The following is an 18392-nucleotide window of genomic DNA, read 5'->3' on the forward strand; positions in this document are numbered from 1 at the left end:
CTACAACAGCAGTTACAGAACGACCAGAAGGAGAGCTAGAAATGAAGGCACAGACAGAACGACAGAAACCATAAGAGGGCAGTTTGGAAACTAAAGTATTAAGCCAGATTTGACTGAAAGACTCTGAGATATCATGTACAATGGCAAAGCTTTTGTCAAAGTCCCGAAAGGAGGAGGACGAGGACTCTGAAAGGCAGGTGAGAAGAATGCCAGTGGAATGTCCCTGATGGAACCAATACTGATGATCAGAAAGGTTGTGATGGGAAAGATGATTCAGAGTTTTGGTTAAGAATAGACTTGAAGAATTTTGAGACACAAGATGTTAAAGCAACTGGACAATAGTTAGAGAGTTGGGAATGGTCACCTTCTTTGGGACAGGCTGAATGAAAGCAAACTTCCAGCAAGATGGAAAGGTACAAATTGACAGACAAAGGCGAAAGAGTTTACCTAGGCAGAGCATAAGCACAGATGCACAATTCTTGAGGGCAACAGGAGGGACCCCATTAGGCCCATATGCCTTGTTAGTATTGGGACCAGTGATGGCAGTCTACCAGATACTGAATAAAATCATCTGATGATAGCAAGAATTAAACAGAAAATGTCATGGGGCTGAAGGAGCTAATATAATAATATTATTCTCCTCTAATCTCTTCACATGTCTGAAGGACCTCATCCTTCCCCTCTACATGACTTAACTGAGTTCATCTTTTTAACTTCATCACTCCAATGATTACTATACATTATTTTACACTACTGGTACCACCAGACAACATCATTCAAGTTGGGAGAAATTTTTCAAACTGAAGCTCTGTCCACGTTGAATAAAATCATCTGGAGAAAACGAATAAAACTGATATTGTCATTGGTTTTAAGGAGTTAACACAATTATTGAATCCTCCAATCACTCCACGTCTCAACAACCTCATTCTTCCCCTATGTAAGACTGCACTGATACTTTCTAAACTCTGTCCACCTTTTAACTCCTTTAATATAATGTCATTATTATTTTATTCTTGTTATCTCTAGACAATCATATTCAGCTTATGTGAGATGTTTCACACTGGAGTGGCAGGAAATAGCCTTATTACCCTTTCCTCTCCTCCATCCTTCTTTCCTGCCATCCTCTTCTGTCTTTCTTTCCTTCATTCTTTCCTTGTACTTCTGCCTACGGGTAACTATACACGCCCTCTTCTGTCTTTCTTTACTTCATTCTTTCCTCTTCCTTCTGCCTGTGGGTGACTCTACACTGAGTGACAAGCCAAATGGTTTCCTGTACACCAGGAAACCATTTACTACGCTGGGTGGTAACCATATAACCAAATTTTGGCACCTGGTGGTTTAGTGGGTAATTATTGCACTCCAATCGGATTGAGCCGGTGAAGGTTATATCCATGGGGTGGTTGGGGTTGACTGCTCATGTAATGCCACTCAGGGATGAGTGAGGCTGGTCAATCTCATCTAAAATGTCGGGACCAACTGCCTAGCCCCAGGCTCCTATGCTCCTCATGGGGCAATGTAGGATTGGATGATGGATGGATGGATGAACTTTTTCACTTGAAGACTGGTCAAATTGTCTAATGATAACAAGAATAAAATTTTTTAAAAATCAATTCTGAAGTGGTTAACACTTCACCAGGCAACCTTGCTATGTCTCAGTGATACACTACACACCTCTATAAGCATTCTAACATCAGTGAGTCCTAATCTCTGTCCATCAACCTTCTTGTCTGCCATAATTTTCACTACCACTGTACTACACCACATTTTTCTGCAAACTGTGTACAAAATATTCTTAAACTATTTCAGCCTAAGTACATCATTTTCATTTCATTATTATTCAGCTTTGGGGAGACTTTTCTAACTGTAGAGATTGGATATAGTCTTAATCAACTCCTTCAGTACTAAATATCCAGTTTACTTATAGCCACATGCCAAAATCACAGATGGCATGAACATGACCTACTCATCTCCACATCAGCCTGTCCTCTGCCATATCAACTTGTTCTCTTCCATCACACAGCCTTTCCTTTATCTCACACCACTCTCACTCATATACCTCTTCACTCTGTCTTCGATGTAGGTAACTGGTCAGCTCGGGAACTGTTTTCCTCAATCTGCCTTTTCCATCCCCGATGACCTCCAGTCTTTTAAATGCAATGTGTCCATGCATCCTGATACTATCTAATCTAATATCTGGATTCCTCAGTTTATTTAATTTTCTTTGGAACCAAGTTCTGCAAGCTCTAAGCCTGTTTTTTTTTTTTTTTTTTTTAATCCCTCCACCTCATTTACAGTCTCCCTCCCCCCCTCCCACTACCACGCTTACATACAGCTTAGGGGACACATTTCATATGGAAGAGGTCAAATATAGGTTTCATTAACCCCTTCAATATGAGAGGTCTTTCTAAAACTAACATTTATCACCTGAGGGTTGTAAGAATAAAATATAAAATACCTATACAGTACACATGGGATAGAAAGGGTAATCCCTTCAGCCAGAGGACATCTTTTCCATTTTATTCTTGCTACATTATGACCAGATTATTCAGCTTGGGAAATACTTTAAACTGGAATGGTTAGATACAGCATTCACTCATCCTATCGGTGCAGAGCCCCCTCAGTCATACTGTAAGGGTTAATGAAGGCTGTATCTAACCTCTCTATTATGAAAAGTTTGTTTTAAGCTGAAGAAAACTGTCCAGAGGTAACAGAAATCATTTAAAAAAAAAAAAAGTTAACAAGTCACTCCAATGCAAAGTCTATTCAAAGCTACACAAAAAAGCTGGGAACAGCATAAATGAAATAAGAAATACCACATGTAACTGCAGTGAAGGGGTTAATAAGTATCAAGCAAAATTTAAGATACAGTACTGTACTGACCTGCCAGGGATGAGGTCCTTCTGGCATAGGATGGTGTGAGCACAGGCCACCATCATCACAGAGGTGGCTCCATATCCAGGATCGGGACCAGACACCTGTAACAAACCCTCACATTACATAACATTGGGTGGTATATCAAGAAACAGGTGTTCACACCACAGATATGGAATGTAACCGAGAGAGCAAGGTTGTTTTTTTAGCTTTTTTGGATAACCTGGCTTTTTTTTGGGGGGGAAATGACTGGTACCACTGGAAGGTACAGTACATCCCCACAGTACGTGATCCCCCTTGTATGCGAGGACCTATTTTTTTTTTTAATTTTAGGGTATTTTTTATTACTACGCAAACTGAACTCCTTGTAAGCAAGACAGGCAGCGAAGAGTGGCCCAAATCCAGGGTTACCCCGAGTACACGACATTACCCCCCCCCCCAACAAGCGATAACGGGTAAAAGTGAGCAGCCATATTCTTGTTGGTTTAGTTAAGCCATATCCTTGTTGATTTCCCAAGTAAAGCCATAATCTTGTTGGTTTACTTTATCTTACGTAATATGCCTTAGATAGTTTTCCTGTATAGCACAATACTGTACTTAGGTCTGAAAGGCGTCTCAAGGGTTGCCCATGAAGGAGGGTGCCACCCATATGTAATTTTTCCCATAAGTTCATGTCTACGAGAAAGGGGTGTGTGAGTTGGGAGCGGGGCAGTGAAATGGCGGGGGACAGGGCGACGTGGAGGCAATTTGTTTGTGGCCACCCAGAACGGGATTGAGGCATCTGGCAATAGATAGATATATAGAAGTTTATGTATTCACAGTACACGAATTCCAAGTACGCAACGTCCTCTGCTGCCCATATAGGCGCGTACTAGGGGTATGTACTGTAGTTTTCACATACATGTAAGCATGTTGGAGCTTTCACAAATGATATGATTTTAAACAATATGATGAATGATTAGTTTAATGGCTGAGGAAAATGTTTTAGTCCTTTGTTCTTGCTTAGCACAAATGCTTATGGCATGTTTCAGCTATACATTATTAGGTACTTTGGGGGAAAAGCATGGCAACACTGTCCACTGGAGTTTAAGTTTCAAAACAGTTTCAAAATGGAGTGACATGCCATGACTGCTTCAACAGCTGGGAAGAAAGTAAAGTTTTGGTGCTCCTCAAGCACAGAAATTTTACAAGCAAAATGGGCCTTGAATTTTACAAACCAAAGTTCGACTTAAGTACACTATTGTATTGTGATCTCACTCATTTCACTTGCTTCCTAGGAGGTGCTATCATGAGTATAAGAGTGAAGAATATGCACCCAGCCTGGTAGCAAGCCACAATCATTCAATCTTAGGCAGAGATTTCGGTCACAAACACAGAATGAAAATCCACGCTATTCTATCAATAACAAATTTTCACACGGAAACCTTACCGCTAATCCTCTAATATCCCTTAAGTTATTACCTGTGACATGAAATGCCAGGTAATCAAGAGAGGGATACATTTACACTACAGCAGAACTCCTCTAACTAGGACCCAGCATTACTTGGACAAAAAAATCTGGGTGGAAAAAGACAATGTAACTCGGACTAGTATGAGATGTATGAAATAACTAGCATATGACTGGGACAACAATGCTCCGGACTGCAGATATGTGTTTAAAGTGAATGGTTTTCTACTAATTATTATTATTATTATTATTATTTTTTACTACCAAGGCAGATACACAGTACAGATGTCATCTTTCAGTGTTAGGCCTAAGCCTGCCCCCAGAAAAAAAAAAAAAAAAAAAAAAAAGGGGGGGGGGGGGATCTCCAGCCGAAACCATGACTGAATATGGGATTTTGAAACAATGTGTGCCTGATATACAAAAAGCTACAGACAAACTCTGGAGTAGTGCAGTCAAGTTTGGTATAAGCAGTGAACAATCAACAGTGGAGTGATTCAGAATGCTAAATAATGAAAATTTAGGTCCCTTTATAAATGGTACTTACAACACTTTGTAGTAGGTGGGAGCACTCACCATCCACTCACTTGATGTAGTGCTGCCCTCGGGTGTCTGCACTTTCCTCTCCATCCTTCTTTCCTTCCATTCTCTTCTGTCTTTCTTTCCTTCATTCCTTCTGTCTTTCTTTCCTTCATTCTTCTGTCTTTCTTTCCTTCATTCTTTCCTCTTCTTTCTGCCTATGGGTGACTTTACACTCCCTTGTCTGTCTTTCTTTCCTTCATTCTTTCCTATTCCTTCTGCCTGTGGGTGACTCTACACTGAGTGACAAGCCAAATGGTTTCCTGTACACCAGGAAACCATTTACTACACTGAGCGGTAACCATACAACCAAATTATTGCACTTTTTTTTTTTTTTTTTTTTTTTTTTTTACGTGTCTGACTGTGGGCAAAGGCTTTAGGGCCTATTTCTTGGGGGCAGTGACCTATCCCAAGGCCCAGTAGTCCTACACCTCCACATGTCACCACTTCGGCGCTAACACCCACCATCTATACTGAATACATGCTAGGGCTGTCTCATACAAGACTGGTATATTGGTATTAGCGGGGGTACTTTTACGACATGTCGGCGGGTCATCACGTAGATCAGGAAAGTCTGCTTTTAGGAAATTCAAATCTTTAAACTGTTCCCTGCCCCAGCCTGGATTCGATCCTGCATCCATCAGGACTGCAGGCCGCCTCTCTACCGATTCACCCACCGCCTCCCTGGTGGTGTAGTGGGTAATTACGGTGCTCCAATTGGATTGAGCCAATGAAGGTTTATATCCATGGGGTGGTTGGGGTTTACAGTGCTCGTCAGAAGTATCGAGCACCCTGCATCCCTCCTACAAAACAAGCCTTTCAACAATGAAAAACATGTAAATAATGCATTATATTTACCCTTAATGCTTGGTACGGTATCCTTTACGCTTCTTCATGGACCTGAGATGTCGTGGAAGTGAAAGGGCGAGGTTCCTCAGGTGCTGGGGTGATATTTTGGCCCAGGAGTCACGAATGGCTGCTTCCAGCTTAGACAGAGAGCTCGCGTCCTTCCATTGGAGATTCTTCTTTACGAGGTACCAGAGGTTTTCTATCGGGTTGAGGTCTGGGCTATTGCCTGGCCAGTCTTTCATGAAGGATACCTCGCAGTCGCGAAGCCAGTTGGTGACCGATTTGGCTTTATGTGCAGGTGTACCATCCTGCTGAAACACTCGTGCACCTGTGAGCTCGCAGGACTCAGGTAAATGATCACAAAGAAGCTCCAGGTAAACATCCTGATTCACTCTAATGTTCTTGGGAAGCACAACAAGCTTCTCCAAGCCTTTTCCAGAGAAACAACCCCATACCATAAGTGAATCAGGGTGTCTAACTGTGCTGTCAACGTAACGGGGGTCAAGCAGGTCACTACCTTTGCGCCGGTACACGCGCGCTCCTCGATTACAGGGAACACTAAACATTGCCTCATCAGACCACAACACTGACAACCATTGGTCCTCACCCCAGTTAAGGTACTTGTTAGCAAAGGCAAGCCTACAAAGTCACTGGTAACGTGTAAGAAGTGGCTTTCTCACAGGCCTGTGACTTGTGTAACAAAGTTCATGGACTCTTCGAGACACCATGTGCACTGAAACCTCACCAAACACTTTCGGGTTGCTCTCCTTAATTCTCCTTGCACTCAAACGAGGATTAGACTCCACTGCACATTTTAAAACATTAACAGACCTCAGGGAAGTTTTCCTGGGCCTACCAGACCGCGGTTTCTTTGTTGGAACGTCACCACTATTTTCCACTCGAAAACGGACACACCACCTCCGCACTGTCGATCGAGCCACACCAACCAAATCACTAATTTCCTTCGTGGGGTGGCCTGCCTCCTTTAGAGCAATGATCTGTGATGTGATTTCACCCGAAAGTTCACAAGTAGGGGCCATAACAAAGTGGCAAAAGCTAAAACACTGCGGGACACTAGGTAAAAAATGGCGCAAGAAGAGAGGGAGGCGCGGCGGAGTTCCTCTCTCTCACGCAGCCCGTAGGCAACTGAGGCGGGAGCCAACCAGCGCACAGTAAGGCCTCAAGCTTCCGTGATGTCATGCTAGCGGCCCAAACATCTGGCTCAATTTTTAGTACCAAAAACGGGTGATTCTTTTTTTGCCAAAAGTACTGCGCGCCCTGCCATGGGCGCTCGATACTTCTGATGAGCACTGTATTGCACACATAATGGTACTCAGGGATGAGTGAGGCCAGTCACTCTCATCTTAAATGTCAGGACCAACTTGCCTAGCCCCAGGCTCCTATGCTCCTCATGGGGCAACGTAGGATTGGATGATGAATGAATGATATACATACATACATATATATATATATATATATAAATCATATATATATATAGTAATCCCTCTAATATCCGAACGCCCAATATCCGAACATCCCCACTAACCGGACATCTTCCTGGGATCCAATATTTCCAAAATGGGCCAAAAACCGCAAAAAATTCGAAAAAAATCTGACTTTTTTCCCTCCCATAATTTGAAATTCCCGCCTGGTGCCGAACAGCTGTTACACCATGGTCCCTTCACCCCTTCCTTCCTTCCTCCCCCTCCCCCCTCCCCTGTCAGGTTGCCATTTGGTATTTTTCATTACCAAGTGTGGGCCAATTTGGTAATGAAAAATTCGTTTGGTAATGCATTAGAATAATGCATTACCAAATGGATTTTTCATATGTATGAGGATACACAGGATGGAGATGGTGGATTGTTTGCTCTCTGATTAATCTGCTACCCTACATAGTGTGAAAATAATCAACATGGTGTTAGTTATAAGGAGAGTGATTACATGTATTTCCACTTGTATATATAATTAGTGAAGAATATATGCTAGCTTTACGAATTTGTTAATGAAAAGTTATATTTGACAATGAAAGTTGAGGAGATTGGTAATGTGGCTGTTGAGATCTGGCAACTCTGTTACCCCACCAACATCAACAGTCACAGCTTAACTCCGATGGAGAGCAGATACTCATAACAGTGCAAGCCACAGGTGCTTGTTTTTTGTGAATAAACTGCAATATCTTGCCACTAGAACACACAGGAATTTACAGTGTTGTGCAGTGTTAAGAAATTAGAATTTAGAGTGCAGAGGATTAACTGTGGACTGCAAACTGGCGGTTCAAACCAGTCCAGGAGCAAGGGAATTGTAAGTACCCAGAATGTTTAATATTGTATACTCACCTCTAAAACCTCATTTTATTGTTTTTTTTTCATTTATTTCAGTCTTTTATGTCCCTTATTGGTGTGATTTGGGTCTTAAATAGGAGCAATGCATGTCCAGAGGGAGTTGTATAGGTGTTTTTCAGAGTTAGGGTCCATAAGTACAAGTCCATAAGCTGGGGCCCAATATCCGGACAGGACCACTATCCGGTCCTGCCTATGGCTCTATTACGTCGGATATTGGAGGGATTACTGTATATATATGTATCATATATATACAGTAAGGTCCCGGGTTACGTCAGAGTTCCGTTCCTGAGACATGACGTAAGCCGATTTTGAACGTAACTCGAGTTTTATACAGTACGTCGTATGATTATACTTACCGCAATGCATCTTACAGGTTTTTCAACCATACATTGCATACTATACATGTAATAATCTTATAACAGGTATGTATAAGAAACATAGTCTTTTGAACTGATGATATTTATTGAATAAAATATAAGTTGTACTAGCTAAGAGTCTTCGTCACAGTACCGCATTCGCTGCGGTAACAGCACTTCTTATCGTCATGGCAGCAGAGTTACGCCACCACTGCCTCACCCACAACTGAGTCTGGCTGCCGCTCCCTCACTCTCCCGTCCTTACACACGTGCACACTGCCAACACACATTTTATTCCTATATTCAAGCACTTTTCATACTTCATCATACAATAAAGTTTACTGTAAATTACTGCCGTAAAATATGAAATAACATCATTACCAGCATGATAATGTAAGCATTTCTAACTTCAAGTTCGATGGCTTTTTTTTTTTTTTTTTTTCTCGGACAGCAAAATTATTTCAGTGATAAAATGACCGATTACTGTATGGTACTGTAATAAAAGATGCATACTATGTGTCACTACATACCTTCTGACATCAACTTGACTCGTTACTGGGGTTGCGATGTGGAAGGCACTGCATCAGGGGAGTCAGGGACCGGAGCAGGGGAGTCCAGGGCTGAAGCAGGGGAGTCCGGGGCTGAAGCAGGGGAGTCAGGGGCTGAAGATAGGGAGTCAGGGGTTGACGATGAGGATGAGGTAGCAACTGGTGGTGAAGTTGTGGCTCGGTGTTCAGTTCGCTTGAAAAACTGGAGAATTGAAGACTGCTTGGCGGCATATTTCTTTTCGTCATAGATTTGACGATAACAGGACACTGCATCCTCAATTCCCCTGTACACTTTGGCAAACCTCTCTGCATTTGGGTCCTGATCTTCAAATGCAGCCATTGCTTTTTCTAGGAAGTCGAAAGCATTTGCCATTTCCTTAATCTTAAACTGTCTTAGCGGTTCTGCCTCATCACTTTTTTCATCATTTTCCATTTGTTTTCCTAGGTATAGCAAGTCTTCATTACTCAGCTCTTGATCATGTGAATCAACAAGTTCATGTACATCACTCTCGTCTATGTCCAGATTTAAATCATTTCCAATTTTCACGCAGTTGCGCTTGACTTCATTTATACTATCTTCATCAAATCCTTTAAAGTCATTTACGAGGTTAGGGCACACTTTTTCCACACTCCGTGCATATTTGTCTCAGTCACTTCAGCCCAACATTCTCCAATATTTTTAACTGCCTTATAGATGTTGAAATCTTTCCAGAATTCTTTGAGTGTTACTTTACCATTTTCTGTTGCTCGTATTGCCTGTCTGAATTTTTTTCTCAGGTAGTAAGCCTTGAAAGCTCTTATTACACCTTGGTCCATGGGTTGTAGGATTGATGTTGTGTTTGGTGGCATAAACACAACTTTTACATTAGGGTGCAACTCTGTCAGGCTTGAAGGATGACCAGGAGCATTATCAGTAATGAGAAGAGCTTTGAATGGCAGATTCTTCATAGCACAATACCGTTCAACCTCTGGCACGAAACACTTTGAAAACCAGTCAATGAAAATTGCACAAGTCACCCAAGCCTTTAAATTACTTTTCCAATGAACTGGTAGGCTAGCTTTAAGGATCCCCTTAAGAGCTCTTGGATTTTCAGAGTGGTACACGAGTAGCGGTTTAAGCTTGAAATCGCCTGCACAGTTTCCCCCCAAAAATAGCGTTAGGCGCTCTTTGGATGCTTTGTGACCTGGCATGGTTTTTTCTTCTTTATCAATATAGGTTCTGTTAGGCATTCGTTTCCAGTTTAGTCCCGTTTCATCAACATTAAATATAAGTTCTGGAATGTAGCCTTCCTTCTCAATCAACTCCTCCAACTCTTTAACGAATGTTTTTGCTGCTTCGTCATCTACACTGGCTGCTTCTCCGAAAAATCTTTTGCTGGTTAGGTTTGCTCGAGCCCTGAAACGAGTAAACCAACCTTTTGATGCCACAAATGTCTCGTTGGTCTCACTTTCCTCACTTTTTTCTTTCTTAAGGTCTTGGTAGAGTGTGCGTGCTTTTTCACAGATTAATTGTTCACTCAGAGGCATGCACCGTTGATTATTGTCCTCAATCCACAGCATTAGCATCCGTTCCATCTCAATCAACAGTCCCGATCTTTGCTTGGTAATCACAGTTGATTGCATGGGAGTTGCACCTTTAACGTGAGTCAAGATACGTTCCTTGTCTTTGAGGATGGTAGCTACGGTAGTACGGCTCATCCCAAGCGCACGCCCGATTGCTGATGCCTTTTCTCCTTTCTCATTACGCTTAATAATATCGACTTTTTCACGTAATGTGATGGTCTTGCGTTTCTTGGAGTCGTTGTGGTCACCAGGAAGCTGTCTCTTAGGCATCTTGGAATCAGGATGGCGAAAAACACAAGAAAATGACGGTATCACTGTATCAGGCGGTGGTAGCAGTGAGACTGAGAGCGATTGTTAGTAGTCAAGCGTGAGGCGGGAAAACGCCAGAGACATCTCGCGGTACATAGCAACACTTCAAAACCCACGCTTTACGTATTTTTTCTTTATTTTCTTATATTTTAAAATTTCCACTCACGGACCGACTGTCGTAACCTTGAATTGACGTAAGTCGATACTGACGTAACCCGGGACCTTACTGTATATATATATATATATATATATATATATACACACAGTATATTGTGGTACACGGGGGCGCTCACCATCCACTCACTCGATGTAGTGCTGCTCTCGGGTGTCTGCCCTTTCCTCTCCATCCTTCTTTCCTTCCATTCTCTTCTGTCTTTCTTTCCTTCATTCTTTCCTTGTCCTTCTGCCTACGGGTGACTTTACACTGCCTTGTCTGTCTTTCTTTCCTTCATTCTTTCCTCTTCCTTCAGCCTGTGGGTGACTCTACACTGAGTGACAAGCCAAATGGTTTCCTGTACACCAGGAAAGCATTTACTAAGCTGGGTGGTAACCATGTAACCAGATTTTGGCACCTGGTGGTTTTAGTGGGTAATTATTGCGCTCCAATCGGATTGATCCGGTGAAGGTTTATATCCAAGGGGTGGTTGGGGTTGATTGCTCATGTAATACCACTCAGGGATGAGTGAGGCTGGTCACTCTCATCTTAAATGTCGGGACCAACTGCCTAGGCCCGGGCTCATATGCTCCTCATGGGGCAATGTAGGATTGGATGATGGATGGATGGATATATATATATATACACTGAATATATATACTGTATATATACTGTTTATAATATAGTCAAGTCTCAGTACGCGATGGGATTATGTCAAAAGAAAACTCAATGCATACCAAACTATTGTATACCAAGGTCAATATGATATGGGTTCAATGGGGACAGGGTATTGGTGAAGAACCACATAACCCTAAGGGAGGAGGGGTTTAGGTTTGCCCTTGGTGTCCTCAGCTGCACCATGCTTTCCACTGGGGTAGCATCCTTGCCAGTCATGATTTCCAAGTCACAAGTTCAGTACTTCACATACACATAGTTAACACTCCACTTAATACTTCACACTGCATTACTTGTTGTGCACTGGTGACAACGACGGTGTTTCAATGACCTTGCATGTGCAAAACAGAAGGAATGGGAGATGACCACAGCAAATGTAAACTGGGCAGCCATACTGGCTCAAACATCTGACTCTTGGCTTGCATAGCTTGGCACCAGGTACGCATGGGACAGTCGTAGCAGCCCCTACAGTTGTTGTACGAGCAAATTTCACCATTGTTATTATGAAACTGGGAATAACTTCTAGTTCATCATTTTATCTGACGTATACTGAGGTCTGATTGTACGCAGTTTCCACCATTTCAGTTTTCATAGCAAACCCTCACTTTGATGGACTAACTGGGGGAAAACCACCCTGAGGTGGGATTTCAAGCTCATGACTAGAAATAAGAAAGCACAATAGCATATTCTAGTATTAAAAATGTAAACTATTCCTATTTTACTATACTGTACCTTGGCCCATATTTTTGTCTTTTTGCGGCGTATTTCACATCCGTGTCATAGCACTTCTTCATGATTAGTATACTACAAGTATTACTATTAACAACTCGATAATCATGATGGGGAATGGGGAAAGGGCAATTTCAGGTCAGGGTGAAGTAAAAAGGTTAGGAGACACATGTATCTGGACCCACTGCGCCCCATTTAATACTGTTCATTATAAGCAATGAAAGTTTGGTGGGCTTTGTGGCATCCGTTAAATCTGACATCCACTATACACGGATCCATTACAGTAAGGGTCTACTATATTTTGACAGCAGATGCTGTGATTAATGTTAGTGATCACTCTTGTTCACCCTGGTCTAGCAAGTACTGTACTGCTTTGTTGCTAGGCCAGATCAGTGTGAGTTAATGCAGCCCTGAACCAACTTCACAAAAAAATAAGCTGTACCCACACAGCAGATTCTTGCCATACATCTCCATGAAGACATTATGAAACAATCTGACTGACCATAACCAATCTCATCAACCAAAAGGGAGCTGAAAGACATGAACTGTTGGATTTCAAAAACCACAGCACCAATATGGCTGTTTTTTTGGCACATGTTTTCACAGGCAGGGCAAACTGATTTACAATGGCCTAAGCCAACTTGATGGACCCAAAGAGATCCAAGAATACCTAATACAGGAGGCCCCCACTTTATGAACAAGTTATGTTCCTGAAAAACCGTTCGCTAAATGATATTTTGTTCTGCAAACTCGTTATAACATGGGTTAAATGAAGTTTGGTCCCAGGACCCCAATTTTCCCCCCATCCACCCGCATTGACCCCCTTTTAGCTCAATCTGAATCAATACTTGTGTATTTTATGACTCCATTGCAGGGTCACGAGCACGGGTGGTCCTTTTAGCCTGCAGAGACGGTGTATTTTCCCCTACCTTCTTAATAGCCTCCACCAATTTAAAAATTGTAGAGACCGTTGACGAGGCCAGGCCATGGTGTCGAGCTGTGTTGTCTGTCTTCTCACTACTCTCGTGCCTCTTTATTATGTCTAATTTAATCTCAAGAGTAAGGTTCTTCCCGATGGACTTGGCGACTTGTTTGCCAGGGCTTGTAGCAGGGCATTTGGGCGGCATGATGACAAAATAAATGTTGCGCATGTGTTGGCAAGTCACTACTATTTTGGATGGTAGGGCAGGAATGAATGGTGTGCGTTTTCTCTGTCAGTGGTGCTGCGGTGGAATTAGCAGACTGAGAGTGCACTCGGTTTAAAACTGACTATGGAAAAAAATTTGTTTAAGGAATTTTGGCATTTGTTAGGCGAGCAAAGGGTAGCAAAATGCAACCTTTGTTAAAGCGAATTATCATTATGTGATCATTTGTAAAGTGTGGGTCGCCTGTAGCACTAAAAGAGTCTTTCTGTAAGTTGATCTACTTGGGTATGAACAGGGCTGAAATGAACTGGAGTGACTAGAATGGGTATACTCTGAACTGAATGGATGTACCTGGACCTGACTGAGCTGATTAGGCCTGAGTAGATGTAAAGGCAATGAATGGTCTAAGATGGCATGACTGAACTTAAATGGGCCTGAAATGGACCAGAATGATGTGGATGTGATGTGACTGATTGAACCTGAAGTGGGACTGCTACGTACTGCAGTGTTCCCTATTTTTTCACAATTTTCATCCTTTTTTTCTTCCATGTCCATCCCAAACATCATCCAGCACTTACGTTGACGGTGATAGATGCATCAGGGGGTTGAGTGTGCTCGTCTGTGCCCTCAAGAAGTGCCTGAGACCATCCTCGTCCCAACAGTGTTGCTGTGAATCCCATATTCTTCAGCTCCTCTCGTTTGGCTCCTGAACGCTTGAAAACGCCAGCTGTTAAAACTTCTGGGTACTGCAGGGAAAAATAAGTGCAACAGCATGAGTGTGTGACAAAGAAAAGTTGAGGTTAGGGAACTGACAAGGAGTAGATGCCTTACTGTATATACAGTATGTCCATATTATATACAGTATAGAAACAGCTCCTCAGTAGAACAAACTTATTGGGGGGACATCAAGTTCATTAAAGCTAATAGTTTGTTATATCTGAGGGCCCTGCCCTCATAACATGTTTGAAAATAATTGAGTACAATAACATATCCTAGTACTAAAAATGTTAACTACACCCATTTACACTAACTTGGCCCATAATTTTGCCCTTTGGCTGCTTACTTCACATCCTTGTCACAGCACTTCTTCATGACTAGTACAGTATTAATACAGTCTTATTACAGCTCAGAATTGCAATGGAGAGACAGAAATTTCAGGCCAGGATGGAATAAAAAGGGTAGGAAACACATATACAGTACTGTGCCCCAATTAACGGACATTGTTATAGCCGAGGGAAATCCAGTGGCTTTCGGAGTGTTCATTAAATCCAACATCCAGTCTACAGGGGTCTGTTAACCTGTTCCATGTCGTGTCTGAACACTGGATATATGAACTAACCTACTGTATACTGGTACAAAATGTTGAGTCCAGATATATATATATATATACATATAAGGACACAGTTTTGTGCACATTTGTGAGAAAGTTTTTGAGTTTGCCCTAGTATACCTAGTACAGAAACCAGAAAAAACTGTCAGTGTGCCACCACCATAAGACAGCCTTAGAACAAAAAATAGGACACAGGGTACAAGTGCAAAGATTGTGATGTTGGCCTGTGTATGGAACCCTGCTTCATGGACTACCATACATTAAAAAATTATTGATCAGAAGAACAGGGAAAGTGTGTGTGTGAGTGTAAATAATGTATATACAGTGGATTCTCAAATTTCGATGGGCATGGGTACCTAAAAATCACCGCGAAATTCAAATCATCGAAATTTAAACTGAACTTCTTATGGGAAAAATTAGTTTGGGTCCGGGGCCTCCTAATCTAACTACATAAACTCATGATTTTCTGCCCACATCCCCTGTAAACTTTAGGAACTATAACAGTGGTTAAGTAACTGTAGTTCTGCATTGTATTGCCATACTGTCAGCAAGTGTATACTTGGTGTATTTCTGCCCTTTCCTGTATTGCCATTTCTCCTTTGGCTGCGAAGACTTCGAGGTGCCAGGCTGCTCTTGTCCATTACCACTGCTACCTGAAGAACCACTCTTGCTTGCCATCTTAAAACAGGTAAGTTGCGACGAAAATCTATCTATCTATCTATCTATATCTATAGCCCGACGCCCTAATCCCGCAAAGGGTGGCCGCAGACAAAACGCCTCCAAGTCACTCTGTCACCCACCATTTGACTACCCTCCCCCCAACTCACCCCCCCCCTCCCTCATATACCTCTCAACTCCATCCCTCCACCTCATCCTCGGTCTACCCCTCCCTCTCCCTCCCTCCACCTCACCCACATACACCCTCTTAGTCAGTCTTTCATTCTCCATTCTCTCCACATGACGAAAATACAAAGAAAATACATACGACTAAATTGCAGTGCAATGCATGTCCACATTTGGAAGGTACAGGCTTGAAAGTGCAGCACTTGGCTGTACAGGGCTGGCTGCTGGCAGGACAGTCGCAACAGAGTGGTGAAAAAGATCATCCGGTCTTTGTTTCTCAATGTCAAATTTAGCTTTAAATTCGATTAAGTTTTTAGACTGGATGATCTCTTTGTCCAGGCTATTCCACATGTCTATACTTCTATAAGGAAAACTATATTTCTTGATATCCTTCAAGCAGCTTGACTTCTTCAATTTCATTCCGTGTCCTCTTGTTGCTCTCTTATCCCATACAAACAGATCTTCTCGGACAATTTTATCTACTCTTATCATGGTCCTGAACACTGCAATCATGTCTCCCCTCTTTCTCCTATCCTCTAAGGAAGGCAAATCTAGCTTTTCCAGCCTCTCTCTGTATGACAGATCTGCCAGATTGGGGACCATCTTAGTTGCTGTTCTTTGTATTCTCTCAATCTTGTTTATATCTTTCTTTTTGTGTGGGGACCACGCTATCGCTGCATATTCTAACGTGGGGCAGATAATGGCCAGTATCAATTTTTTCATCGTCTCCTCATCCATGTAATGAAATGCTACTCTTATGTTAGTCATGAATTTATACATCTCTCTAACTATCTTGTTAATGTTTTTCAGGTGACAAACTATTCTGGACCAGCACTCCCAAATCTTTCTCTTCTCTCGCTTTTGCGATTGATTTATTACCTATCATATAATTTAGTGATGGCCTCTTGGTACTTTTACCCATTTCCAATATTTTACATTTCTTTGCGTTAAATTTCATTTCCCACATCCGGCTCCAATCATGTATCCTATCCAGATCCTCCTGCAGCATTTTACAATCCTCCTCAACCTCTACCTTCCTCAAGATCTTACATCATCAGCAAACAGACTTGCATAAATGTTCACTCCATCTACCGTATCATTTATGTAAATCAGGAGCATTACTTGGTGGTAGGTGGTGGCGACCATCATCCACTCACTTGATGTAGTGCTGCCTACTTCTTCCTTAGCCTCTATTATTCTTTTTCTGTGCCTGTCCTCCTCTCTTCCTATTTCTCCCATCTTTCCTGTAACTTTTTATTGCTTTTCTTTCCTTTACAGGTGGCTTTACATTGAGTGACAAGCCAAATGGTTTCCTGTAATCCAAGAAACCATTTACAATGCTGGGTGGTAACCATACAACCAAATCATACGTGCTCCCTACGTGTCAGCAAGTGGGTTGGTGGAGGGTTAGTGCCCCTCCCCGTAAAACAAATAACTCAAAGTCAAATGGCCACCCCTTACAGAATTATGGCGTCTTGCAATAGATAGATAGGAACATTACTGGTGCCAAAACTGAGCCTTGAGAGACTCCAGTTGTTACTTCCCTCCCTCCAGACATCCTATCCTTTATTACTGTCCTCATTAGTCTGTCTCTCAAAAAGTCTTTCATCCATTCCAGGAGTTTCCCTTCAGTCCTCCTATATACTCTAGTTTACACATTAGTCTCTTATGGAGTACTTTGTGTGTATTTACCTATCTGTAGTATACAGGAATTGAGCTAAGCTCGTGTTGTCCTGTCTCCATACCTACATTTATCTAGCCTACTTTTAAAAACATGAATGTTTTTTGCCTGCACCACCTTTTCGTCTAAGTCATTCCAAATACATGTACTTATGCTTCTATTCGGGAAACTGAACCTTTTAAGATCATTAAGACATCTACTTTTCCTCAACTTGAAGTCATGACCTCTTGTTCTTCCATCATCCAGCACAAAAAAATCCTCTCTATCGACCCTTTCCAATTCTCTTACATTTCTAAATATTGTGATCAAGTCACCTCTTTCCCTTCTCTCGCGCAGTGTTGGTAACTTCTGTTTTTCCAATCTTTCCTCATAGGTGAGTTCCCTTAAGCATGGTATGATCCTTGTTGCCATCCATTGAACCCTCTCTAGTTTGTCAGTACACTTCTTCAAATGAGGTGACTATACCACAGCTGCATACTCCAGTCTTGGTTTTATCATGGTCACTATCACCTCCTTCAGCATTTCCTCGTCCATATAATTAAAAGCCACTCTCATGTTGGTCAGTAATCCATAAGTTCCTCCAATGATTTTGTTTATATGCTTTTCTGGTGACAAGTCATCCTAAATAATCACTCCCAAATCTTTCTCATCTTTTACCAATTATCTCATTGCCCATTTTATATGTCCAAAAAGTCTTTTTTCACTCATTCACATTTCTAATACATGACACTTCTTGGCATTAAAATCCATTTTCCAAATCTGGCTCCAGCTGTGGAGTTTGTCCATGTCCTCTTACAGTTTTTTACAACTATCAATACCTTTAATGTGTTTCATGATTTTAGCATCATCTGCGAACATACTCATGTAACTATTCAAACCCTCTGGTAAATCATTTACATATATCAGAAACATTATTGGGGCGAAGACAGAGGCCTGGGGTACTCCACTAGTCATGTTTCTCCACTGTGACACCT

At 41.9% G+C, this 18392-nt stretch overlaps 1 protein-coding gene across 3 annotated transcripts in view; it reads right to left on the reverse strand.

Moving 5' to 3' along the window:
* LOC145403543 (saccharopine dehydrogenase-like oxidoreductase) overlaps positions 1-18392 on the reverse strand; it is an 84012-nt gene that overhangs the window by 6077 nt on the left and 59543 nt on the right. For all 3 annotated transcript variants that reach the window (XM_080275217.1, XM_080275216.1, XM_080275215.1), the window contains 2 exons: positions 14143-14310; positions 2881-2975 (listed from right to left, as the gene is read on the reverse strand). In XM_080275217.1, coding sequence (XP_080131343.1) covers positions 2881-2975; positions 14143-14310 — 263 coding nt within the window. The remainder of the gene's footprint in view (positions 1-2880; positions 2976-14142; positions 14311-18392) is intronic.

The sequence above is a fragment of the Coenobita brevimanus genome, chromosome 61 (genome assembly GCF_032717465.1).
Source record: "Coenobita brevimanus isolate Jiangsu-jjx chromosome 61, ASM3271746v2, whole genome shotgun sequence".
Taxonomy (NCBI): Eukaryota; Metazoa; Arthropoda; class Malacostraca; order Decapoda; family Coenobitidae; genus Coenobita; species Coenobita brevimanus.